The sequence below is a fragment of the Eleutherodactylus coqui genome, chromosome 4, assembly GCF_035609145.1.
Source record: "Eleutherodactylus coqui strain aEleCoq1 chromosome 4, aEleCoq1.hap1, whole genome shotgun sequence".
Lineage (NCBI taxonomy): Eukaryota > Metazoa > Chordata > Amphibia > Anura > Eleutherodactylidae > Eleutherodactylus > Eleutherodactylus coqui.
In genome coordinates, this window is record NC_089840.1 from 138,061,377 (window position 1) to 138,087,959 (window position 26,583).

At 45.3% G+C, this 26,583-nt stretch overlaps 1 protein-coding gene across 1 annotated transcript; it reads right to left on the reverse strand.

Moving 5' to 3' along the window:
• RAB7B (RAB7B, member RAS oncogene family) lies at positions 1 to 25,027 on the reverse strand. Its single transcript, XM_066600187.1, has 6 exons — positions 24,731 to 25,027; positions 20,369 to 20,427; positions 15,167 to 15,293; positions 13,058 to 13,273; positions 5,868 to 5,993; positions 1 to 459 (listed from the first exon to the last, which is right to left on the reverse strand). Exons 2-6 carry the CDS (start codon positions 20,419 to 20,421, stop codon positions 376 to 378), a joined length of 606 nt encoding a protein of 201 aa, XP_066456284.1. The 5' UTR covers positions 20,422 to 20,427; positions 24,731 to 25,027; the 3' UTR covers positions 1 to 375.
• Positions 25,028 to 26,583: the final 1,556 nt, after the last annotated feature.

The window sequence follows — 26,583 nt, forward strand, 5'->3', positions numbered from 1 at the left end:
CAGAGCAGTAGAATACTTTTAATTGAACTGAATTGAGAATGGAGGAATTTAACATAAAAAAGTCTTGGAACTTTGGTATTATTTAAAACATAATACAATCCTTTAGTGGTGAGTTTTGTGCTGGTTTATAAGCTATTGGCAGTTTATAATACTAGTTGTGCAACCTGTCCATCAGGAACTTGCCAATAGTAACGTATATCAATGTGCATTAAATATACAATAATTGGCAGATGTTCTAGTTCTCCATAGGAGTCTACCCAAATTATCATAGGACCAAGTCATTTGTTTCCATACAGATCTGTCCATTTGACTTGAAGATTTTAATTATCTGCCCTTGTATGAAACAAACGTTCATGTAGAACAAAGCGGATTGTGTCAGCAGCAGCCACCGGCGTGAGAGTCTTTTAGCGGAGTCAGTTTGATGGACTCGGTAAGATAACATACTCTGCACTCCTGGTACTGGAAAAATAAAGAATATACATCAGTAAATACATTAAAAAATGCAGTAAAATTAGTTTTATACTTTTGCAGTGGAGATGACACTACTAGATATGATTTCCATAGTGTATCCTTAGACTATAACTGAATATGCCATATAAAAACATTGATAAATTGTGGAATAATATGTAGCTGGTAGGGACTGATTTAAAGGTATCTTCAGTTTTTCCTCACACAGCTGCAAGTCCTGACTACCCACTATCCAGGAGATTCCAGTCCCCCACCGATCTTAATGTTATGGTAGATGCTACCGCGCTTCCACGAAAATAAAATACTGTCTTATATAAAAATTTTGCCTCAAAAGAGACACAGTGTCTTATTTTCGGGGTTGTCTTATACTTACCCAGCAGCCGGCGCTTGAGTCCCTCACACTGGTTCCCACGCTGCTGCAGGCTGCAGTTCTCAGCTCTAACAGGATTCTCTTCTCCTGGTAACGGGGATTTGAATACCCCGCCTCCTGTAAGCGCTGTGATTGGTTCATCGAGCGCCGCTCTGATTGGCTGGCGCTCAATCCAATAACAGCGCTTACCTGAGTCGGGGTATTTAAAGCCCAGTTACCAGGAGAGAAGAATCCTGTCAGCACTGAGGACTGCAGCCTGCAGCAGCGCGTGGACCAGCGCAAGGGACACAGACACCGGTGGCTAGGTGAGTATAAGCAATAAGGTAAAAAAAGCAATAATCACCTAACCGCAGGTGTCTGTGTCCCTCGCGCTGGTCCCCACGCTGCTGCAGTTCTCAATGCTGACAGGATTCTCTTCTGGTGACGGGGCTTTGAATACCCCACCTCCCGTAAGTGCTGTGATTGGATCAAGCGCCAGCCAATCAGAGCCGGCGCTCGATGAACCACTCACAGCCATTCAGTGATGTAATTCACTGAATGGCTGTGAAAGATCAAGCGCCAGCTTTGATTGGCTAGTGCTCAATCGAATCACAGCGCTTTCTTACCGGAGGCGGGGTGTTCAAAGCCCTGTCACCAGAAGAGAATCCTGTCATGGCTAAGGACTGCAGCCTGCTACAGCGCCGGAGACCAACGCAAGGGACACAGACGCCAGCAGCTAGGTGAGTATTGCTTTTTAAAAAAAATCTAGTGTAGTTAGGCCTTATTTTGGGGGGAGGTCTTATATTTCAAGCCCCCAAAACTAGGTATGGGGCTTATTATCGGAGTAGGGCTTATTTTTGGGAAATAAATGATAGCTATATGACATAACATCATATATTAGCCCTTTAGTGACGGCCAATAAGCCTTTTTACTGACGTAAACCCTAATGGGCTTCAAACCCACAGATACATCTTTTTAAGGTGGGGTTTAATGGACTAGTGACAGCCAGGCTTCTGCTCTAACTACCAAGAATGCAGAAACCTCAGATCCTGGCAGTCTATCCCCTTACGTGCCATAATAAATAATATCTGCATCATAGAACCAGATGACAGATGGAGGGGGATCTTTTAGTCACTCATAGGCACACTGCAGCGCGATTGCGAGGTACCAATGTCTGCCTCCATGTCTGCTATGTAACTTAGCCTATTGGGCCCTGCCTCCCAAACAGTCTAATAGACTGCTGTCATAGGCTTAGTAGAAAGCACTACATAAGTAATGCAGTGTACTATCCTAGCGATCAAATTATCATAACTTCAGATCTCCTCCAGGGACTAAAAGAATAGCATTAAAAAGTTCAATACAGTTTAAGGCTTCATTCACATGAGCGTATGTGTTTTTATGGTTGCCCGCATGGGTCGTAAAATCACGTGAATGAAGAAAAGATGCAATCAAATCCCGAGCTTAATTAGCATCTTCTTGTTGGGTGCGATGTATTAGCGAAAAAATATGCCGCAGCCCGGAAATCCCTCACTCGGCATAAATCCGAGGAATTACTTCTATTTCCTAAATAGAGGCACCTGTAAGCCTTTCCCTGCGTTGGACGCTGCTAAACTACCTCCCCTTTCCTGTTTTTGCAGGTCGCATAGGAGTCTATGGGAGCCGCCAACGTACATGGGTTGAAAGATAGAGCAAGACCTATCTTTTTCAGGAGCTTATAAATTCGGTCACGGATTTCAGTCGCGTATGTGCTATTTTTTCCGGCACAACTCGCGACCAACTGAAGCCAATGCATCAGAGAGTCGCGAGTTTCGGCCCGACTTAAAAATGTGGCTAAATAGCCGTGTACAAGCGCTTGTGTGAATAAAGTCTCAGGCTTTTTACAAGACATAGCTGTGGTAAATATAACTGTAAGGAGCCATCCACCTTTATGATTATCACATGAGCAAGACTAGTACCACCCAGAAGTCAATAATGAAGGTTCTAACTCAGGGCTTCTGCACACCGACGAGAGCAATATCGGGATGTGATTACCGCCCCGATATCGCTGTCGCAATCCTTTTTGAAACCCTGGATGCGAGGCATTTCCGCAGGGAAACAGCCTCCCATCCCAGCAGGGCTGAAGGGATCTCCTGCTGTGGCTGTAGAAAAAAAAATTTAAAAAGAAGAAAACATCACCTTAGTAGTGCTGTCATCTCCGGCGCGTCTTCTTGCAAGTTCCAGCACTCTTCTTCTGCTGCTCTTCTGGCCTACCAGGCATTGAAAATCCTCGCTTCCTAAAAACCCTGCCATTTAAAGCTGAGCACTGCCCCTGATTGGTCACAGTGCTCAGCCAATCAAAGGCAGTGCATTCAAGAGGCAGGGATTTGCAATCCCCGGCCAGTGGAGAAGCAGAAGAAGAGTGAGAGGACCTGCAAGAAGATGCGCCAGAAATGACAGCGCTACTAAGGTGGTGTATTATAAAACTGTTATTTTTTTACAGTTATGGATTATTTTCGCGGTAGGGCATATATTTCAAGCCCCACCCCCCACCCCCCGAAAATCTTTGGCGTGGGGAGTCCCCTGTCACTACTGTCACAGCAGTGACAGGGGATCGCGATCCTCTCAGATTGATTTAAGCTGGGCTGGCGCTGCTGCCGCTGGCCCCATTGAAAGCAATAGGCAAGATCGCAAAAAGAATGGACCTGCCGCAATTTATAGAGATCGCAGGATGGCAAGCGTCACAAGATCGCAGATGTAACGTTAGCTATAGGGAACCATAGGATTCATAATCTTGTGATCTCTCGCAGAATCGCAACGCAGAGAAAACGCACGATTCCAATGCCAGTGTGAAGCCACCCTCAGTGAGAGATCTTGAAAACCATGAGGAAGTAGTACAGTGAGAATTTTTGAAAATTCTAGAACTTTTCATTATACAAATAATAACCTTTATTTACTAAAACCACAATACCCCTTTTTCATGCACCCGTCTAAGGCCAGGCTTACACGAGCGAGTTGGATTACGCTTGCAGGAGGCTGTATTCTGGATTCTCTCTGTGAGCCAAGCCAGTAACCCTGTGTACTTCCATAACTGTACCTCGAATCACCGCGGAGGCTCGCAAGCGGTCATGCGCAGTACAGTTTTATTTGTTTTTTTTGTATTTCCCACCCTGTTGCTTAGCGATGACTCGGGTACCCACAGCCCATACTTATTATTAATTGACCTCAACTGAGGCCTTCCGGGTGGATTTAGCTGCAAAATAGAGCATGCAGCGAGTGTGAATGAAATATCGAATATGTGTGCCTTTTATGCCCGCGTTTTACTGTGGATCGCTCGCACGGATGGTGACTGTGGATCCCCAATCCAAATCCGCCTGTGTGAGCCCAACCTAAGTAAAAGGGCTGCTTTCAGCAGTGCGACAAATATTGCAAGAGGAGGTTCAAGTCATTTTTGGGGATGGGAGAATAGTGCAGTCCGGAGCGTTATCTGTCCATTTAAAAAAATGTAATTCTAAGGGCATAAACACATGAAAGTGTTTTAGCCCCATTATGTGGCTGTAATAATCAAAACTTCATAACAGGACAAAATGAAAACACAGACTTCAATTGATTTCAGTGATTTTGTTTTCTCTATCAGGATTCTCGCCCGTTAATTGCACGGCGAGAATAGGGCCAGCACTAGTATTAACTATGTGCGGGAAAATTGGGCAGGACCTATCTTCCCTCTGTTTTTTTTCAAACTCCTACGCTATGGTGCGAAGTTTGAGCGGCTGGTGAGGAAAAAAAACTCCTTCATGCACAACTACACTACATATCAGCGTCGTTGCGTATACGGCCGTCTGAAACCGCAGGTTTTTGCACACGTGAAAATCACACCCATAAAATATGACGAAGCGAACCCATTGATTTCAATGCGTTCATTCTCCTGAGTGTGATCTTGTGCTCAAGAAAAGATAGGTCTTGCTCTACATTTCTGTGTGTTACGCAGAAAGCTGCAATAGAAGTCTATGTGACAATCCTTGTTCGGCCTTAGTCAGACGGGCGTTTTTTCGCGCGATTTGCGGATCGCATGACGGATGCGCATCCGCAAATCGCGTGACCGGTGCCCGAAAATCGCCCGAAAATCTGCTCCTAGCCGCGTTTCATTAGAAACGGGCCGGAGCTGTCCAGCGCATCGCAATACAGCCCGCTCCATTGAAAGCAATGCGCTGCGGGCGAGTGTGGGATGAATTGTCGGGAAGGGCTTAAATATATAAGCCCTTCCCTGCAATTCATCCAGAAAAGTGTTAAAATAAAGAATATATATATACTTACCTGCTCCCGGGAGCCGGAGTTCCGCGCGGCCGGCCTGCAGTGGGTGTGAAGGGGGTGTGAGTCAGACCTGCCCCCTGATTGGCTCAGCGCTGAGCCAATCAGGGGACAGGTCTGACTCACACCCCCTTCACACCCACTGCAGTACGGCCGCACGGAACTCCGGCTGCCGGGAGCAGGTGACTATGTATATATTTTTTATTTTAACACTTTTCTGGATGAATTGCAGGGAAGGGCTTATATATTTAAGCCCTTTCCGACAATTCATCCAGCGCTGTCCGGCAGCCCATTGCTTTCAATGGAGTCGGCTGTATTGCCGGCTCCATTGAATTCAATGGGCAAACATCGTTCTTCTCTGCCACAGCTGTTACAGCTGTTACAGCTGTGGCAGAGAAGAATGATTTGTCTTCTATATGTTCTCAATGGGGTCGGCGCTGCTGCTGCCGGCCCCATTGAGCGCATATAGAGAAGAGAACAGGAATCGCAGATCGCAGATAGGTGCGATCTGCGATTTCTGTTCTATAATTTATCGGACGAGCGCATAAAAAGCGCTCATGTGTCCGATACCATTGCAAAGCAATGGTTTTATAAAATCGCCGGACGCATGCGCATGCGCAAATCGCGGCAAAAAACGCCCGTCTGACTAAGGCCTTCATGCGCAAATACACTTTGTTGCGGTGAGCGTATTTGCGCGTACATTCGTCTGTCAAAGCCCTTGATGCTGAGAAATGGTGAAACAAGAACTGTAAACCTCAATACTCACATGTATCAGTGCTTGCTTGGCAAGTGTCTCAAACGCCACGTCTACATTGATATTGTCTTTGGCACTGACTTCAAAGTAAAGCACTTTTCTTTCTTCGCACCAGGATACTGCTGATTCCTGAGAGACCTGCAGCAGGTAAAACATGACAGTTCTTCAGCTTCTCGCATGGTCTCACCTTTATTGTTACTGAGCTGAATTGTAAACAGTATTTACTAATAACATAAAAAGTTGAAATTAGTAGAATTGGTTCACTGTGGCTCCGTCACATCATTATCACAGTCTCCAGCGCTACTTCTGTAGCTTTATGACAGGGTAAATAGCATTCTTCTGTGAAGTCACTCATAACAACCAGGCACTTTTTAGGGTCCTAGACCCCTGAATTAGCTAAATATATTTGCATTGATAAGGCTTCATTCACATGAGCGCGGTTATAGCGCAGTATAGGCGCGCAAAAAAAATCGCAGCTATACTGCACTAAAAATCACGTGAACGGACAATTTTTATCATGTGCAGAAGACCTGAGCTCCATGCGTGTGCAAATCTTGTATTCACTGGAGCAGAGTGTTGCTTAAAAAATCTGCAGCTGCTCCAGGAGTCGACAGAGATAAAGCCCCGCAGAAATTAACCCATATCCCAGCTCTCACTCTCCCTGCTATGAGTTAATCCCCCATAGCCCCACTCTCTGTCCCTGCTTTGGGGATCCCCGAGGGATATCCCCATTGTGCAGATAGAGAGGGGGCGGGGCTAGAGGGCTTCTCACAGGGATTTCCCCACAGCAAGTTGAGATGGGGCGAGGCTAGAGGGCTGTTCCCTTTAGGACAGCTCTTGGGGAAGCCCTCTAACCCCAGCCCACTCTCTCTCTCTCTGCTGGGGAATTGCTCCGCAGCGAGGTTGGAGGAGTTCCCCGCTGCTTACAGCAGGACAATTAAAGCTGGCTGCCCAAAAGCACATTTTAAATTTCCCACTGTGAACTATTGTTAGTCTCCGTGGGGATTAAGGGAACCCTCAAGGAGATAAACTGAACCCTGCAGGCTTCCCCTCATCCCCTTAGGGACTAACAGAAGTTTACAGCGGGACATTTAAAATGTGCTTCAGGGTAAAGTGGCGCACTACTGTTTGGCAGAAATCCTCCTAATGACTTGTAATTTTTTTTTGAAGATATGAAATTTATCTTTTTTATGTATGTTAGTGTAACTGTTTTCATTCCGCATACAAAGTTTCATACTCCATTCCTTCAAGCTTTTTCAGACCCCCTTATATGCAGTCTACAACTTGCTCTTGTGTGCGATCCTTCCAGTAATATATTCTGAATGTGAAGTCTTTGCATCCACAGTGCTGCCCACTAACTCTCATGCACCAGCATGGCTTCCTTCCTGGACCCCCTGAAACACAGCCCTGTGTGATCCCCCCTGAGCTGATGTAGATACTGTCGATGCTTGTCTGATTTCTCCTCCTCCTTCTAAGGCTGCCTGTCCACGGGCAATGATTCGCCGACAAATCATGCTGTGTGAAGCTATGGAAAGCGCGGAGCTGGCAACCACGAGTGGAGAATTATAGTGATTCTCCGCTCGCGGGATTTAAATCGTGACATGCTGCGATTTGCTGCGGTTCTCCACAGTGAGCCTATCTGTCAGATAGGCTCATCTCGGAGACCTGATAGCCCTTCCCCCTCATTCCCTGCGGCGGAATATCGCCAGCGATATTCCGCCTCGGCCGTGGACAGGGGGCCTTAGGGTGGCCTCACGTGCAGCCACAAAATCTGCGCCCACAATGCATTGCGCAGCATATAGAGCCCATTCACTTCAATGGGTTCCTTCACATGTGGTGTTTTTCTGCACACATTTCAAGCTCAGGGAAAAGCACACGACATGCTGTATTTTTTTTGCGCAATTGCACACAGAAGGCTGCCCTCTGCCTGAAATCGAGCAGTGAACTGCACGATTTTGCAGGCTTAATCGAAAACACCTGGGCCAAGTGAGTAAGCTGACCTGATTACAAATAGGCGGTCTGGCCTACTCCAACATGGCGTTGCCGGGGCCTTGCTGATGTGAACGGTCTAGACAGCGCAATAAAGCACAGTAAAATGCACTGATCCGGGCGCAATAGCCTGCGAACTTATGCCATGCACAGTGCATATACATCTCGCTACAGCGAGCATATATGCGCTTATGCTCATGCTGGGCAGCCCTTAGGGCTTCTTCAAATTAGCGTGATTTAGTCCTGTTATGCGGCCGTGATAATCACGGCTGCTTAACAGAACAAAACCAAACCATATTATTTTCACTAGCAGTATTTTCGGCCATTAATAGTACATGAGAGAAAGATAAGGCAGGACATATCTTTGTGCACTATGGTGCGTAGTTTGGACCGTGATCTGTGCAGGTCAGAGCTGAGATCACATGACCATCTAAGGAGAAAGAGGCCGGGTGTCTCAGACAGAAAGAAATAACTAACTAAGGTAACACTAGCTTACTTATATATACTAGGGGGAGAGCTACATAATCGCCAGAGCGGGCCTTTAATAAGTGGTAGAGAACATGTGAATTATAAAAACATATCCACCCTTATATATCCTGTTGGTTCTTAATTAACATCTGTTTTGAAAACAAGTTGACATGCATCACATCCCGTACGTTATGCAATGCATCAAAGGGTTAGAAATAATCTAAGGACAAACTAAATGAACTATTTGGTATTTTTCTGCCAGTTCGCTGTATTTCTGTGATGGGAGAGGCCATGGCATGCAGAAGAGAGTGAGTCAATGGTGAGTCATTAAGGTGGAGACTTTGTAGCACATGACAGTGGTTCTGTACAACACTAGCACACAAAACCTGAGAATAATTCCTCAAAACACTTTAAGGGCTCCTTCACACTAGTGAGAAAATCGTGCCATTTTCTCACAGTGCAAGATTTCATGAAAATTCATGTTATTATTGGTAGCGCCGGCCTGATTGAGATCAATGGGAGAAAATCGTAATCTACTGCCGCGGCTGTGACAGATCCTTCAGCCCCACTGTCGCATCCAGGGGTTTCCACGTGTTTTCAATGGGGCTGGCGGTGGGAGGACATTGAGATCTCCTGCTGCTGCTGTGAGGGATGAAGAGAGCCCCCGCAGGTATGTGAGGCGGTTTCCATGTGAACACAGCTCGGATCCAGGGGTTTTCAGAAGGACTGAGAGGGCAATATTGGGCTGTGAATCACTGCCCGATATCGCTCTCACCAGTGTGCAGGAGCCCTTAAGAGTCCAGCAGTTTAGGAGGAAATTGTGAAATAAAAGAAATACAAAAAAAAGTAATAGAGAAGTCTTTGAAATCAAACACTAGGGGCCAGTACAAACAAATGGACCCATACATATATACCCCTGTAATACGTACCAGGGCCCTGGGCTGACTACCAGTCTACTGAACTCAAGGAATCACAAGAATCTATAATGCACTAAGTTTGGCTCAGTAGATCTGCGGTCAGGCGGGGGACATTCGTCTGTATTAGGCCAAAAGCCCACGAATGGATAATCGCTGCGGGATTCGAGGTCAGACACCTGCTGCGAATCCCATAGCAATAGCCATTCATAGACATTCATGCTACGTTAACAGATTCTCCCCTGCCCGTGAGTGGAAAATCGCAGCATGTTCTATTCATCGCGGAAAATTGTGTGGTCGGCTTCCATTGCAGTCAATAGAAATTATTTGTCCCGCAATACTCTGTGCTGTGCACACAGTGGAAGTATCACGGGAAAATGCGTTACCACCCAGCGCCGGCACATCATGCGCTGCACTGCGCATGCTCGCCGGCAGAGACTCTCGCGGCAGATCCAGAGAGGTGAGTATGGGGTCTCTGGGGGGCGCCGGGCTGGCAGAATCCGACTCGGCCGTGGGCATGAGGCCTTACAGGCACATCAATGTGACAGTAATACACTCATGTGAAACTAGCCTGAGGCTGGGCTCACACAACACTGTTTGGCTTCAGTACTTGTAAACTAAACCCAGAAGAAGTTTCAAAAGACAGAAGAGGTGCAAATCTTTCCATGATACTTTTCCTATGTAGGCTCCAGTCTTGGTTTTGGCTGACAAATACTGAAACAAACTGCAGATCAAAATACTGCTGCATGAAAGTCTTATTGGAACAATTGAGTGAAAATGTGTTTGTGGTAAAAATATGAAAAAATATATAACAAGAAAGGTGCGTTAAGAGAAGTGGAGTTTGCTGAGTAAAAATAGCGATTGTATATGACAAACAGAAATAAAAGGAAATATAACAATAAAAACGTTTTCATTAATTAAGCTGAGGTCGTTCAAACTTAGATTTGGCGATCTTAAAATTTGACAGATTTATCATTCAGTGATCGTGGATTCCTTAGAATTACTCAAAAGGATCATAAAAATGACCCGTTGTGATGATTTGCCCTGTCTGATATTAAGATTTCCCTGCATAGCTCCGATGTCTGTTCTGCATATGTATGTTATGGTGCACAGGACGGCGCGCAAAAAAACGAAATGAGAATTAACCCATTGAAATCAATGGGTTCTATTTTACGCTCATCTGTATGAGCCCTTAGGGTGTGTTATTCGTGGGTTCAGGGCTTAAACACATGGGCGTGATTTTCACAGCCACATAATGGGACGAAATGAAACCATTCATTTCAATGGTTTCATTTCCACAATTGAGATTCTTGCGCATTAATACTACATGCAAGAAAGATGGGGCAGGACCTATCTTCCAGCTTTTTATTCTTCAAACTTGGGCGCAGTAGCGTGGAGTTGTAATATTCCAAGACCCCAAAAAACACTAAGCAATGCGCTAAATACGCTCCGTAGCGGCGAGTGTATTAGCGCATGCGCCCATGTGTTTTTGCTTTCCATCAAATACGGATCTTGTGAGCATTGCACTTGAATTCTAATGTGAGATAAGGAGGAACATCATAGCACACTAATATTGCTTAGCATGATGCTAACATAGAGAAAAAACTGTTTGTGGCACTGCAAGTACATGTATACACAGCCACACAAACCTCGCACCCTCAGAAGAAATATGTATTTTCTAGGCGCGGCTAAGCAGTTTTTCAGAGCCTAAAAAATGTGTCAGTTTTAGGCTTTATTCACACGGGCGTATATCAACTGCCATTTTCATGGCAGGCCAATATACACTACCATCTAATGCATTGGATTCAAGTGCATCAGATCACACAGGCGTATTCCTGTGGTGTAAAAGCACCCGGCTAGCCAATATAGTGCCAGGTGCTTTTACACCGAGCAGGAAAGATAGTCCTGGAACTGGGCTGTCTGAATGAGCGCACAAACGGCAGATTTGTGTGCCTGTTTACACGTTTGAACGTAAAAATGCCTACGCCTGTGTGAAAGAGCCATTAGGGTGAATGCACACGGGCAAATTTGAACTGAGGAATCCGGAGCAGGTGACAGCCTCTGGATTCCACAACAAATACTGCCCATAGCGTGCAATGAATAAATGATTCTTCATGCACACGAGCGGAAACCAATTCCCGGTTACCACTTTCAGATGAAGGTTTGCAGCATGCTCCATTTTCTGAAGATTGAAGTCAATGAAAGCCATCTGACCCGCGGCCCGTCTGTAATTGAGATTGCGGACAGACCGCGGATTCCGCGGGAGAAGCAGGGTTTTAAAAAAAATTTTAATCTGTACTGCGCATGTCTGACGGCGAGCTCTGCAGACCATCTGTAGTATAGAAAAAAGAACAAGAAAGCAGGTACACGCGGACGCTGCTACTGCCATTGCCACCCATGTGCATGAGGCCTTATAGAAAGTTTACTGTTGTCATTCTCAGTCAGACTGGCCTCAGCAAGTGGAAAAACAGCAACACACCCATTTAATTTGCTTTGACAACTTTTAAAGTATTTCCCCTCTTTCCACACAACAATGTTTTATCTGGCAGCACATTCCGCATGATTAAGAAAACATCTGGAGGTCATCCCTCAATATGAATTTCCAAAGAATGTGTTTAAACCTGATTTAACAAAAAAGAACAGCTATTATAAGGCCTCACACCCATAGCGATACTACAGATATGTACTGTGTGCATCCACAGTACTGGGCCCAAAGACTGCTAATCAGTGTCTCCATGTGACTCTGGTCACAAAACAATGGCGGCATGTTACAACACATCTCAGGGCCATCTAGACCCCCGTAGCATAGCTTCTAGGAAAGAATGCTGTTCTTCATAGAGGCATCATATGGTGGCACACAGGGTCCCTGCAGGTTTGTGCTATAAACACTAAGGACTTTGTGTACCACCATACAGGGTCTATACATGCATCTGTAACATGTGTCAAACTCAAGGCCAGCGGGTCAAATCCAGCCTGCCATGTCACTTTATGTGGCCCAGAAGAACTGGCTTTCCACTTTCTTGGACGTCAATCTCCTGTAGCCACATCCACACCACTCTGTTCAGTGGCTCACAGGTGGCGGCACGGCTCCGACGCCCTATTCGGCACTCTAGCCACCTCCACGGTAGGATGCTCAGTGCTAAAGTTGTGGAAGGGGAGAAACCCCATCATAGTGCTGAAAGCTCCATAGCCATGATAAGGAGTGGTTACATTTACATAGGTGTATGCAGTTTTGGTCTCTGAAATATGCAGCATTTTCATGTACTGAAACTGTGCGTATTCAATGTGTATTTGGACCTTTTTGCTTCTTTTGCGTGCAAAAAATTCAAGAAGATCCCATAAATTTCTCCTGCCTTCATGCATAAACTTATCGTGCATATTCACTGCGTATTTCCGAGATCCCATTGACTTTAATGGGCCATTTTGGTCTGTAATATGGACCAAAATAAGACATGCTGTGATTTTTTTTCTTATGCATGTAATACGGGGAGCAAATACGCCCGTGTAAATGAGCCCTTATAAACAGCCCTTTGAAGGAACCATAATGCTGATGTGACGCTTGGTGAAAATTAATTTGACACCCCTCCATAGAGTCATCAAAGACAATAATGAGACATCTGCCTTTCCTCGTGACTTCTTTGCAACAAGAGCAGACTAAATAAGAACAAACTCTGCACTAGTTTTCTGCACTATTTACGCATCCCTCCCACTTCCCTCACCGACACTTGTTTCTGGTAGCATTGAGAACCCAAGAACCCAAGGTTAAATGAATGAGTATTTAACACCTATAGCCATAACACAGTTGACCATCATGTCATAGCTTGTCCTTACCTTTCGATCCTCCAGGTCAATCTTGTTTCCTAGAATGATTATAGGAAAATTAGTAATAGGTGTCTGTATTTTATCAACAAAGTCTTTCCTCCAGGTCTCAAGGCTTAAGAAAGATTCTTCATCTGTGACATCAAAGACAAGAAGGCAACCATCAGAGCCCTTATAGAAAGAGGAGACCAAAGACCGAAAGCGTTCCTGTCCACCTGTGTCCCAGATCTATGGAACAAGAACATATCTTCAGTAATAGCATGTCCACCATGACCAGCCTGAGCTCGGTTCTACAAGATTTACAGAGATTAATTATAGTAACATAGTATATAAGGCTGAAAAAAAACACATGTCCATCTAGTTCTGCTTATTACCCCCCAATGTTGATCCAGAAGAAGGCAAAAACCCCAATGAAGTAGAAGCCAATTTTCCCCATTTAAGGGAAAAAATTTCTTCCTGACTCCCATCCAATATCTAGTTTCATAAAAGACACATATGGAAATGGAAAATGTAGTTCGTTGAAAGCAGATTATGAGTCACTTCAATGCTTAAGTAAGAGAATGTATAGATTATATAGAAGTGGTTGTGGTTGTAGCAAGATTACAACTGTTAGGGCTTAAACAGATGGCCATGATTTCGTAACGTTTTGTGGGTGTGAAAATCACATCCACAAAACGTGACGAAACGAAGCCATTGACTTAAATGGTTTCATTTTGATGGCCATGTTTCTCGCTCAATATTACTATGCCTGATAAAAATAGACCTTGCCCTATCTTTCTCGCACGTAGTTTTAATATGTGTGGAAAAGGGGCAATAGTGTGAAGTTTGAATGGTTAAAAAAAGGGTTTTGACAGGTTTATGCGCAAATACACTCTGAAAGACACTTGAAAGTTTACATATTAGGGCAGATTCAGACTTGCGCATGCGCAAATATGCCCACATAGGGAGCATATTACTGCATGAACCACTATTTTTTTTAAAAATAAATAAACTAAGCTAAAAAAAAAAGCAGTAAAACAGGTCCTGCCCTATCTTTTTTTGCAGGTAGTTTTTCTACATGTGAGAATGATAGGGCAAGTCCTAGCTTTTCTCACGCATACGGTAGTATAAACGTGCTAGAATCCCACTAGTGAAAACTAAACTACTGAAATCATTGGTTTGATTTCGTCATGTTTTGCGACCATGAAAATCATGGGCGCAAAACATGATAAAAACACTGCCATCTGAAGAAGCCCTAAAGCTGTGTGCACAATTCAACAGGCTACTGTTGGAAACATTGATGCCGTTGTTAACATTATCATCACCACAAGCATCATCTTCCTTCCTGACCCCCAATAATCCATTGGGACTGAAAAACAGCCCTGAACTACTAGAATGTGTAAATAGCTAACAGTGGTTTCACATCTGCGTTGGGGGTTTCGCTTTCCTGTTCTGTTCGGGGAGCAGGAAAGGGGAATCCCTGCAGCTGAATGGCTCTGTCTCTGGATGGACCTGAATAGTGCCAGGCGGACACCATTGACTATAGTGGGGTCCGCCTGCTTTCGCCCAGCTGACTGGCATTTGGATGGAGAAAAAAGTGCAGCATGAGACGGAACCTCCACCTGGAATGCAGATTTCAGAGATGAAATTATAGTTTGTCTTCTGCTAAAATTCACAGGCCAATCATTGTGTAAGAGTCCAGACATGGCAAAGCCTTCTCTGGCTTATCTGATGAGCCATTTTGACCCAGTCCGATCCTGATGCTGGGAGATTTTAGATCTGAAACCCACACAATTGTGAATTCAGCTCTGAGGTATATGTATGTCTGTATGAAATAGTCTCACAAAGCTACTCAACTGTTCATGTAGATTGATTTAACACATAACCTGCAAAATGGTATTTAAAGGGAAGGGGACATTCAATGTGTTGAGCTAGAGGCAAACACAAATAAAAAATGTGATTTCTATTTTATATTTGAGCCTTTCTTTAAGTGTAACATTATTTTTCGGACTTTTATAATGAAACGTGGTATATTGGGAAAATCGCATTATTACAATCTATAGAAAAAGCTATGTTTTCTTGAACTGTACAAACTTATTTATCATAACATTCTGAAAGATGATAAAACAATAGTGAACCAACCTGCATCTTCAGGGTCTTATTCTCGAGCTGGATGGTTTTGGTTAGTATGTGCGCTCCCAATGTGTTCCTGTAGTCATTGTGGAACCATTTATTTACATATTGGTTCAGAAGGGAAGTCTTCCCGGCTCTGCAGATACAAGATCCATCACAGCATTATATAGAGCATTTTTATATCTGATGTGACGGTTGTATATTGTCAGTACACGGCAGGTACCGGATGTCCTTGACAGCTGACACCCACCTGCAACAGCCCGAATCAGCACTTACACTGACTGATAATCCCTTAACTGCCGCTGTCCATTCTGGCAGCAGCATTTGAATGCCCTGATTGGAGTTTGGGAGTCCTGAATAGTCCCCTCACTTTTCTGAGTTCCACAATTTCTGTAAATCCAGATGCTCATGCATTGAAATGACAAATAAGTATACACTCCCCCAACTTCAGACCCCCAGCACCCAAATGGCCTTTCTGGGTTCTTCTTGCCTGTGTTTCTGGAAGGCTGCAGCCCCGCCCAGTTTATGGGACGTCACAGGCGCTGTAGCCAAAAACAGATCCCTGCTATCAAGCGCTGAGTTCTTTTACTAGCTGCAGCGCCTGTGTTGCCCCATAAATGGGCTGCGGAAGCTATGACATCAGAGGGGAGGCCCGAGGCAGCGGGAGAGGTGAGTAGATGCTAATCTTTTATTTTACTGCATGGGGGGCTGGATTTACAGAAATGGTAGAACTTAAAATACCCCCTTAATGTTATTGGTGATCAGTGACTGATACTATAATCAACTTAATTGTTGCTCAAGCAAAAATATTTGCTGCTTTTTCAATTCTAATTTATGTTGTGGCTTTTAGTATTTACTAACAACAGATAATGCAGAAGTGCAGAGAGCCTAAAAGTGATTACGTTTGCCGTCAATAAAGTGGCCACTCCTGACATTGCTATGGCACCCTAAGGCCTCCTTCCCACGAGCGTGACGGGCTCCGCAGCGTAATATTCCGCTGTGAAGCCCGTCACGGCGCCCCCCAGAGCCCCTATACTTACCTGCGGGAGATAGCGTGAAATCGCTTCCCCGCCCACCACCGCCGCGTCACCGCTCGTCACCGCTCGTCACCGCCCACCGCTCTCGCGTCACCAGCCGTGTCACGTGACGCGGCCGGACCGCGTCATTTGGCGTCATATGACGCTCGGCGGTGGGCGGGAAAGCGTTTTTTCACGCTATCTCCCGCTGGTTACAGCGGGAGATAGCGTGAATGGACGGCTTCCATTGACTGCAATGGAAGCCGTCAGTGCGTACAGCCCGTCCTCACCCGCAGAAAATAGAGCATGCTGCGGGTGAGGACGGGAGAAATCGCGGTGCGTAATTCCGCGGTGGAATTACGCATCGTGAGCATGGAGCTATTAGGTTCAATAGAACCTAATAGCTGCGTGCAACGCAGCGGATTTTCGCCGCGAATTACGCGGCGGAAATCCGTTCGTGGGAAGGAGGCCTAAGGCCTCCTTCCCACGAACGGATTTCCGCCGCGTAATTCGCGGCGAAAATCCGCTGCGTTGCACGCAGCTATTAGGTTCTATTGAACCTAATAGCTCCATGCTCACGATGCGTAATTCCACCGCGGAATTACGCACCGCGATTTCTCCCGTCCTCACCCGCAGCATGCTCTATTTTCTGCGGGTGAGGACGGGCTGTACGCACTGACGGCTTCCATTGCAGTCAATGGAAGCCGTCCATTCACGCTATCTCCCGCTGTAACCAGCGGGAGATAGCGTGAAAAAACGCTTTCCCGCCCACCGCCGAGCGTCATATGACGCCAAATGACGCGGTCCGGCCGCGTCACGTGACACGGCTGGTGACGCGAGAGCGGTGGGCGGTGACGAGCGGTGACGAGCGGTGACGCGGCGGTGGTGGGCGGGGAAGCGATTTCACGCTATCTCCCGCAGGTAAGTATAGGGGCTCTGGGGGGCGCCGTGACGGGCTTCACAGCGGAATATTACGCTGCGGAGCCCGTCACGCTCGTGGGAAGGAGGCCTAAAAGTTCTAGTTACACCCCTAGTACAAAACATTAGGCATGTTTACTGTTTCCTCAACACACACAATATGAATGCACTGGGATTATTTTAACACCAAACACAGACATTGAATTATAGACACAATAAGCCTCATGCACACAGGGCAAATTGAATTGCAGATTCCGCGCTTGTAAACTGGCGATCTGCTGCTCAGTGTGCCCATTGATGTGTGGAGATTCCTCTCCACAAACACAGGCAGATTTTATTTGTGGCTACTACATGCCAAAATAAAATTGCAGCATGCTCTATTTTCAGAGCAGACACGCAGGGACGGCTTCCATTGAAGTCAATGAAAGCTGTCCCTGCCGCGCACTTCTGCAATGAGCATTGCAAAAGTGCTGTGGATCCGCATCATCGCCTAGGCAACAGTGCGGGGAAATCTGTACTGCGCATGTGCGCTGGAGCGCCAGCAGCACATCCGCACTACAGAAGAAGATGATTTCTGACAGGTATGCAGGGTCGCTGGCAGCGGAGGATTCCGTGCGGGATTTCCCACAGAGAATCGGTGCATGCCCGTGTACATGAGGCCTAAGGTGAAGGTGTTATGTCAAAATCCCATTTGCATCATCCAAATATCGCCTCTGACTTTAGGTCAGACAAGCATTTAGCGGTGGATGCGACAAGCTTTGATAAATTTTCAAATTGGCAGTTTCAGAATGCCCCCCTCAATGGTCCTTAAATTTCCATATGATAGCTTTTGGATCTGCAATAATTCATTCAACTATCCCAAGACAAGCGGGGCTGGGGGCAGGAATTGGGCTAAGCAGCAGCACATGTGAAAAAGACTTGGGTATACTAATAGATCATAGACTGAACATGAGTCAACAATTTGATGCAGCAACCAAAAAGGCAAACACAATCCTGGGATGTATTAAGAGAAGCATAGAGTCTAGATCACGTGAGGTCATTATCCCCCTCTACTCTTGCTTAGTCAGACCTCATCTGGAATACTGTGTCCATTTCTGGGCACTCCACTTTAAAAAAGACAGACAAGCTGGAGCAAGTTCAGAGAAGAGATACCAAGATGGTGAGCGGTCTGCAAATCATGTCCTATGAGGAACGGTTAAAGGATCTGGGAATGTTTAGCTTGCAAAAAAGAAGGCTGAGAGGAGACTTAATAGCTGTCTACAAATATCTGAAGGGCTGTCACAGTGCAGAGGGATCAGCCCTATTCTTCTACACAGGGAAGGACTAGAAGCAATAGGATGAAACTGAAAGGGAGGAGACACAAATTAGATATTAGAAAAAACTTTCTAAGGGCTCCCACACACTTGCGATTGCGTTTTTTGTTAACGCGATTGTCAATGAGACTTTCTATTGTAAAAAAATGCAATGCAACTGCGTTTTTGGTGCATTGTGTTGCGTTTTTTTACAATAGAAAGTCCCATTGACAATCGCGTTAACAAAAAACGCAATCGCAAGTGTGTGGGAGCCCTGACAGTGAGGGTGATCAATGAGTGGAACAGGTTACCACAGGAGGTGTTGAGTTCTCCTTCAATGAAAGTCTTCAAACAGAGGCTGGACAGATATCTGTCTGGGATGATTTAGTGAATCCTGCACTGAGCAGGGGAGTTGGACGTGATGACCCTGGAGGTCCCTTCCAACTCTATCATTTTATGATTCTATAAATTTAAGACCCCCACAACTAACAATTCTATGATATGGCCATTGGTAGCACTAACATACACCCTTCAGCTCCAACATTCACTATACTCTGAGTGAGGAGGAAGCTGAGAAGAGTGGGGTAATGCTGTGCAGGGCACCACGCAGCGTCACAGAGGAGATGCAAGTCCTCTCTGTCTGAACGTGTCTAAAGAAGATGGTGTTAGCGCTACTCGGAGATTCAGGGCCATGGAAGGGGTGACATGTTAGGCTATCCCTACCAATCCCTAATGATCTTATTTTCAGAGGGGAACACTGCTTGGTAAAAAATGTAAACACAGAACATTGGTTTTTTTTTAAAATCCATAAATTGTGGCCTCGATTGGATCTTTTATGAACAATTGCTTCTAGTTCTTTACATGTATTTATAGGGTGTTTTGGGACTTTCTCAATATGTTGGCACTGCTCTCTTGCAGCCTGAAAAGCTGAAGACTAATTTTAGTGCAACAGAAATGTGGAAATGTGGGGTAGTGGCCAATGGGGATCAATCATTACTTCATTTTCAAAAGTGCCTTTAGCCTCCCTTAATAACCCTAAGGGTACTTTAACAAAGTACGACTATCAGGTGCCTAAATGGGTATTCCAGTTATTGGTCATTTCATCAAGTTTTCACCCACCCATTGGATGGGTGAAAACTGCTAGATTGGTTGGGGTCCGACCCCTGGGACCTCCAGTGATCCCCAGAATGAGATACCCGTTTCCGCTCCCTCCTTATTTTACAGCTCAACGTACATTGTCCTATTTCTGTAGTGTAGTGGGGAATAGAGCTGCCAGTTGCACATACGCAGCAGTGACTCCATTCCTCTAACACATGGTTGAGCATTGCACTTGGCTACCTCTTTCTGTCCCATAGAAATGAGTATCGTTGTGCTGCTCCACTCATATCTACGGGAAAGACAGAAGTAGTTGAGTGCAATACTCAGCTATGTGTCTGCGCCATTGAGTGGTATGGAGTCACTGCTGCGTATGTGTGATTGGCAGCTCCATTCCCCACTACACTACAGAAATGGGATGCTGCATCTTCAACTGTGAAATAGGGAGGACATGGGTTCTCAATTGTCTGGATCAGTGGGGGTCCCAGTGGTCGGACCAGCACAGATTTATCAGTTCTAACCCATCCAGTGGATTGGTAAAAATCGCAAAAAAACATCCTATAACCAGAATACTGCTTTAAGTGCCTGGCAGTCATTACAACAACTATCACACAGAAGTGATAGTCGTTCAATGAATAGAGGAGGAACATTCCGGAACATCTCTTCTTGACATCCACCTCCATCCATATGAGCCATAATTTACTGACACAAAGCAACTAGTAACTACTCGTTTGAGCCATTTTTTGGCCAACCTGTGTAAAAGCACCCTAACTATAGCGCCCCGGGCCTGGAATGCTCTTTTTTAATCATATTTTGTAATGTTGCACTGTACCTATTACAATGAAATTCATAATCGTAATGGTGCTCTCAAAGAATATACTTGATCTTACCCCATAGGACCAATAATATTAATTTTCAGATCCACTTTCTGTTCAGAATACATGAAGATCTGAAAGATGTAAAACATACATGCATGTTGTTCATTTCGTATATTTTAACATTTCTATTTACATTTGGTGAAAAGCACATATATAACACTAGACAAAAAATATATATATATATTTTTGTGTCCGGGAAATCAGTAGTATTTTTACATTATTTGGATAACAAACAAATTGTTATTAACAGTTATTGAGCCAAAACTTTGATTGTCACATTGCTGACTAAGATTATATATACAGTGCAGGTTCATGATTATACATGCATTTTCATGCCCTACCGATATATTGTGTCCCTCTCTGCAGGGGGAGGAGGATGGAAGAGTCCGGAGCAGTGCACTAAGCTCCCGCCCCCTCACCACTATTTGCAATGGGAGGGGGCGGGGCTAAGTTCTTGAACTTGGCTCTGCCCCGTCCTGCCCCCTCCCATTGCAAATAGTAGCGAGCGGTGAAGAGGGGGCGGGAGCTCAGTGCACTGCTCCCGACTCTTCCAGCCTCCTCCCCCTGCAGAGAGGGACGCTGTATATCGGTCAGGCGTGAAAACCCGGCCGATATACGGTCGTCTGAATAAGCCCTTAAACTATGTGGATTTTTTGCCACATTTTACTAGAATGCTGGCAAAAACACACAAGAGTTTACTGATACACTTTTTGGTGCAGTTTTAATTGCAACCGAACTGCCCAGTGTGAATAGAGCCTATAGAAGCTCTTACTAGTGCTGCACCAGAATTCTAGCATAAATTGCACCTTTTTTAAGTTTATCAGAGACTTTTATAACATAAATCTCACTCCAGTAGCCGGTGGTGTAAAAAGTGACTCCACATCTGCAGATGTGTATAAAGATGCGACAAATGTATTAACATTTTATAACTCTGTTACATCTTTAGGGCTCCCTCACACGGCCGGATTTGCACAGAGAATGATGGGTTCTTACACATTCTCCGTTTTTGCATGTGCATTTCTCTCACAAATAAATAGGACCTGCGCACCAAAGGTGCCCATAGAAGTCTATTGGCAGTGTCCAAATGCATACTCGATGCACACACGGATGCATAATACGCTGCGGAAGTCTGTAAAAACACATCTAGAACTCATTAAGCTAAATAGGCATTTAAATCAGGATGTGTTTGCTGCATGCAAATGAACATGCCCTGTGTGTGCAAAAAATACAGTAAAATGCACCAATATGCGATCAAAAAAGCCTCGTTCACAGCGCAAATATGTTGTTTTGAGCCACCCTCAAAAATACATATGCCCATGTGAAGGAGCCCTTAGGGCTCCCACACACTTGCGTTTTTTTTTAACGCGATTGTCAATAGGACTTTCTAATGTTAAAAATGCATCGCACAAAAATTGCAAAGCACAAACTTACGATGCGTTTTTAACATTAGAAAGTCCCATTGACATTCGCGTAAAAAAAAACGCAAATGTGTGGGAGCTCTTAGGGCTCTTTCACTTGGGGATCGTCTTCTTGCTCTAATAGCTACGCAAAAAAATCATAGCTTAATGCACAGAAAATAGCATGAATGGACAATTTCCCATATTTAAGTCCCGAGTTTAATTAGCGGTGAAATTGCCCATTCACATGACCGGGAGCCGCATGCTGCAGAAAAATACGCTGCTATTCCGAATTCCCTCGGTCGGTAGAAAGCCTCCTAATGACTTCTAATGTCTTAAATTGAGACACCTGTCTTCTTTGCCGAGCGCCGGACACAGCTAAACTCCCTCCTTTGTTATTCAGCTCCCATAGGAGTCTATGGAGACTCCTGAGTATTACACACCAAAGATAGGTTAGGTTTAGAGATGAGTGAGTATACTCGCTAAGGCTAACTACTCGAGCGAATAGTGCCTTAGTCGAGTATCTACCTGCTCATGTCTAAAGATTCGGCTGCCGGCGCGGGTGACAGGTGAGGGGGGAGCGGGGGGGGGGAGAGGGACCCGAATCTTTATACACAAGCGGGCAGATACTCGACTAAGGCACTACTCGCTCACCTCTAGTTAGGTTCTATCTTTTCACACAGCATGGACCTTAGGGTATAGTCACAGGAGTGTGGGTGTTTTTAAGTGTGCCCATCAGCGCTGTAGAAACGCATGAGTTGCTGAGCCCGGATTGACGTCAGGCAGGGGGAGACAGTTCAGCTCTGCTATACTGCCTTCCCCCTTTCCAACCCCCTGCCGTCTCTCAGCAAGGGAAGGGGGCAGGGAGAGAGCTATTGTGCTTGAATACGCTCGTGTGAATAAAGCCTAAGATGCGTGAATTGCAGTCATGCAAGTCCGATCTTTTTAAAATGCGAGTTTTTTTGCATGTCAAAAATTCTTTCCTCTGAACGTTTCTATAGAAAACCATTGATTCTAATAGACGCAATTTTATTGACGCGCCTATTCTGTGCGAAAACAACGCATCTGTGAAAGAGCCCTTAAAAACTGGAGAAGGGGAAAAAAGCTGCCAAGAAACTGGTGTCAAAAGTTCATGGGATGATCAGTACTCCCAATGTACATATGTATAGATATTTAACAGAATGGAAAACAAATGGAAAGGCTTCGATTTGTTTCTGTTATTTTGGGCAGAAGAATAACGCTGACGTCCAAAAAACTGAAAACCTCACAGAATGTAAAGAAACTGCAGACTTTATGTTTGTTTTGCTTTTTTTTTAAACTTGTCCTGTTGAAATTTGTCTATTCCATTTTATATCAGTTTCTCTCCAAAAACAGAGCATAGATACAGAAACTCTGAACTGACCCTAACGCAGGTGTGAAGGCAGCCAAACTGTTCGTGGACGTTACCAACGGCAACAGAATTTCTAAACAAGGAGACTCAAGGAGAAGTCAGTCAATGTTTATCAATATTTATAAACATCCATCCACTTAGGCCTGTTTGTCTTAGGCCAGCCTGTCACGGCGCCCCCCAGAGACCCCATACTTACCTGCGGATCCAGAGTCTTCCGTCCCGCATGACGCTTCGGCGTCATATGACACACACACAGCGTCACATGACACGCCGGCCGCGGTGGGCGGAGAGCGGTTTCACGCTATCTTCTGCTGTGCTACAGTGGAAGATAGCATGACAGACGGGCTTCCATTGACTGCAATGGAAGCCCTCCGAGCGTACACCAGCGGCAAATAGAGCATGCCACGGGTGAGGACGGGTGATTTCACGGTGCGGAATTCCGCACCGTGAACATTGAGCTATTGGGTTCAATAGAACCTAACAGCTGCGGGCAACGCGGCAGATTTTTGCCGCGTATTACGCGGCGGAAATCCGTCCGTGGGAAGGAGCCCTTAATGGGAGATGAATGTTTTCACCCAAGCACACCTATATGTGATATCTATAGGAGAGGCTTACATTTTACCTCTTCCTTCCTGGAAAACTGATACGATCTACAGTGAGATTTGTATTTACTATTAAAAGCAACGGTTCACCCGAGGTCCTACAGTACTAAGAAGTGTATCAGCTGGACTTCCTTTCATCTTTCTACAAGTTCCATATGATGTCACCAAATCATACTAAGCACTTTCTGTGTATTTACCTTCCAATGTAAGTTCGCTCCTTCCTTAGGGCTTAAACAAATGGGAGCATGTACAAATACGCTCGCCACTATGGAGTGTATTTGCGTATAATCCAGTGATTTTTTTTTGACTATTCAAACTCTGCGCTATTGCGTGCGATTTTTTTTAAAAAGGAAGGAAGATAGGTCCTGCCTTATGTTGCTTGCGTGTAAAAAAACTACATGCGAGAAAGATAGGGCAAGTTCTATTATTTCTTTTTGCGGCTGTTAGTATCAGGACTTGCTCATATGGGCGTATGCGTGCAATGCTGTGGGTCTCCTGCAGCATTGTACACATTACAGCCCATACGCTCTGCCGGCAGAGACCGCGTACGAGCTGCATATGGAACTCCGCATGCCTGTGAATTAGGCGATCACGGACATGCGCAGTGTGATTTTTTTAGTGTATTTTTAAAATTCCCTTCCGTATGGAAGTGCTGCCCCTTAGCAATACATGCGTATGGACAGTGTTTCATACTCAACATATAGAAGGGCTACATATGGTATTGAGCATGTTGCGATTTATTTCTCTTGCGTATCGACCCGCAGTGTCCACACACTAGTTTGAATGGAAGAATGACTTTCATTGCCGCATTCACCGCGCGTATAATATACAGTGACAATACACCCGTGTGAATGAGCCCTAACACGGACATCCCCGGACTCAGCAGGTCACCTACTTTCAGACCATAAGATGAGCTAATAGGGCTAAAAGTAGGTGAAAGTGTCTCTTTAAATAAGTAAAGTGACTTAATTATTGAGTTACTCACCAAATGTTGTTCTTCTCTATACTTTCTCGGGCTCGAGCAGACTCTGAATCCAAGGAAATTCTTCGAGTAAGTAAGTTGATCTGAGATCTTGGCTGTTAGAGGCCTCCACGTCGCTCATTGTCTGCAGTACAATGTGGGTGAAGCTGTTCTGCAGGTTATGGCATCTATTGAGGTTGCAGCCTGTTTCCCTTTGCATACCCCATTGTGCGTCTCCTTCTTCTCCTCTTTTACCCAGTTTGTCACAGCTTTCCTCCCCCCTTCTTAGAAGGAGGATGTCCTATACTGACAGCAGCACAATCTACCAGCACAATACATGGGAGGAGCAGAGTGTAATGTATGAGCAACTATTACATGTGATCACAGCCGTAAACCGTGCACAGCCCCAGGCTAAGGGATAGACACACAGATTGTACTGGACCCAATGACTTGTCGAAGCCCTTATTAATCACCTGCTACACAGGAAAAACCCTTCCATCTAGCTGCTGGATATACTGTGTAGCTTAGAGGTTTCCGCACAGTTCATATCTTCAAACTATATTAAAATATTAACATACAGTTCAAGCAAGTAGTAGAAAGTATCACAGGAGGTCCTTGATATCAGTGTTGCTGTTTACTATGCATGTATGTATATGAATAAAGTACTTTCGACAGGCAAAACTGCCGCTTTCTCTGCCAAAATATCCCATTTTACTATTTATGTATGTATTGTATATGAATAAGAAGCAACACCGATATCAAGAGCTTCCTGTGATGTAGAGGTGAACAAACTTTTCAAAAGTTAGGTTTGGCGCGTAAGCCGAATTTTAGCAAAAATTTCAGTTTGAACCGAACTGGAACTCCACCAATACCCCTAAAACTGTTGTATAACATTGTTTAAAAGCCACAAAAGCCCTGTGTAAAGCCGGCTTCACATGGGCGAGAAAAACGTGCGAGAATTGTACATTGCGAGGGGCACAAATCTCGCTGTAATATGAACCACATTCTTTTGAATGGGGTCTTACACATGAGCGTTTTTTTCCCCCCACATGACACAGTGTGCAAGAATCAAATCGCAGCATGTCCTATCTTGTGCGTACTCTCGCATCGCAGCGCCCATTGTTTTCAATGGGCCCGTCGGCAGCAGCACCACGTGCTGGGCGCACACGGTGCAAGATCTCCCATTGCTTACAAGCTCTGAGAACCTCCGCCGCAGCTGTCAGCCACACTGGAGGCTCCCTGTATCTCTAAAGTGATGCAAGGCTGTTTCACATGACAACGCCTCGCATCCTTGGGAATTTCACATGGATAGCGAGGGCGATATGGGGCCATGATTTACAGCCAGATATCGCCTTCATCCATGTGAATAGCCTAACACTCTTACATCACTCTTACTACGAGGGTATCTTAGTGCTTTTTAGACATTTTTAAGGCAAAATTAATGTCAAAATTTGCAGCAACATGTATGGCTATGGGTAACCGGATGATACCCAGTGGTAACTAACAGCTTGTTGAAAAACACACTGCAGTAGTGGAAGTGCAGTGTCCTGTAGGGTGACCACGGACACATGGCATACGCTGAGGAGCTGGGAGGGCAAGATACAGGCTTCTCACGGCGGCACTTACCACGCTCCCTCCTGGAGGGACGCACACAGCCAGGGCAGCGCTGGGCCTATCTCCTCCGGACACCCCCGGCATGGGGATGCCCAATAAACGGTAGAACAGGTGCTGAGGTTGTCACGGGTAACGCCACCATTACGGTACCCCCCCCCCCCCCCCCGACATGAACATCAGCGGGGAAACAAACAAGCCACAAGCAGGAGTATTGTACCTTAGGTCCCCGGGAACGGTCAGGGCCTGGAATACCTTTACTTGAA

Coding starts and splice junctions, on each gene's coding strand:
- RAB7B (XM_066600187.1), bottom strand. CDS start 20,421: ATGTATTCTGAACAGAAAGTGGATCTGAAAATTAATATTATTGGTCCT. Junction 15,294..20,368: donor AATATTATTGGTCCTATGGG/GTAAGATCAAGT, acceptor TTGTATCTGCAG/AGCCGGGAAGACTTCCCTTC. Junction 460..5,867: donor CCAAGCAAGCACTGATACAT/GTGAGTATTGAG, acceptor TTATTTTTCCAG/TACCAGGAGTGCAGAGTATG.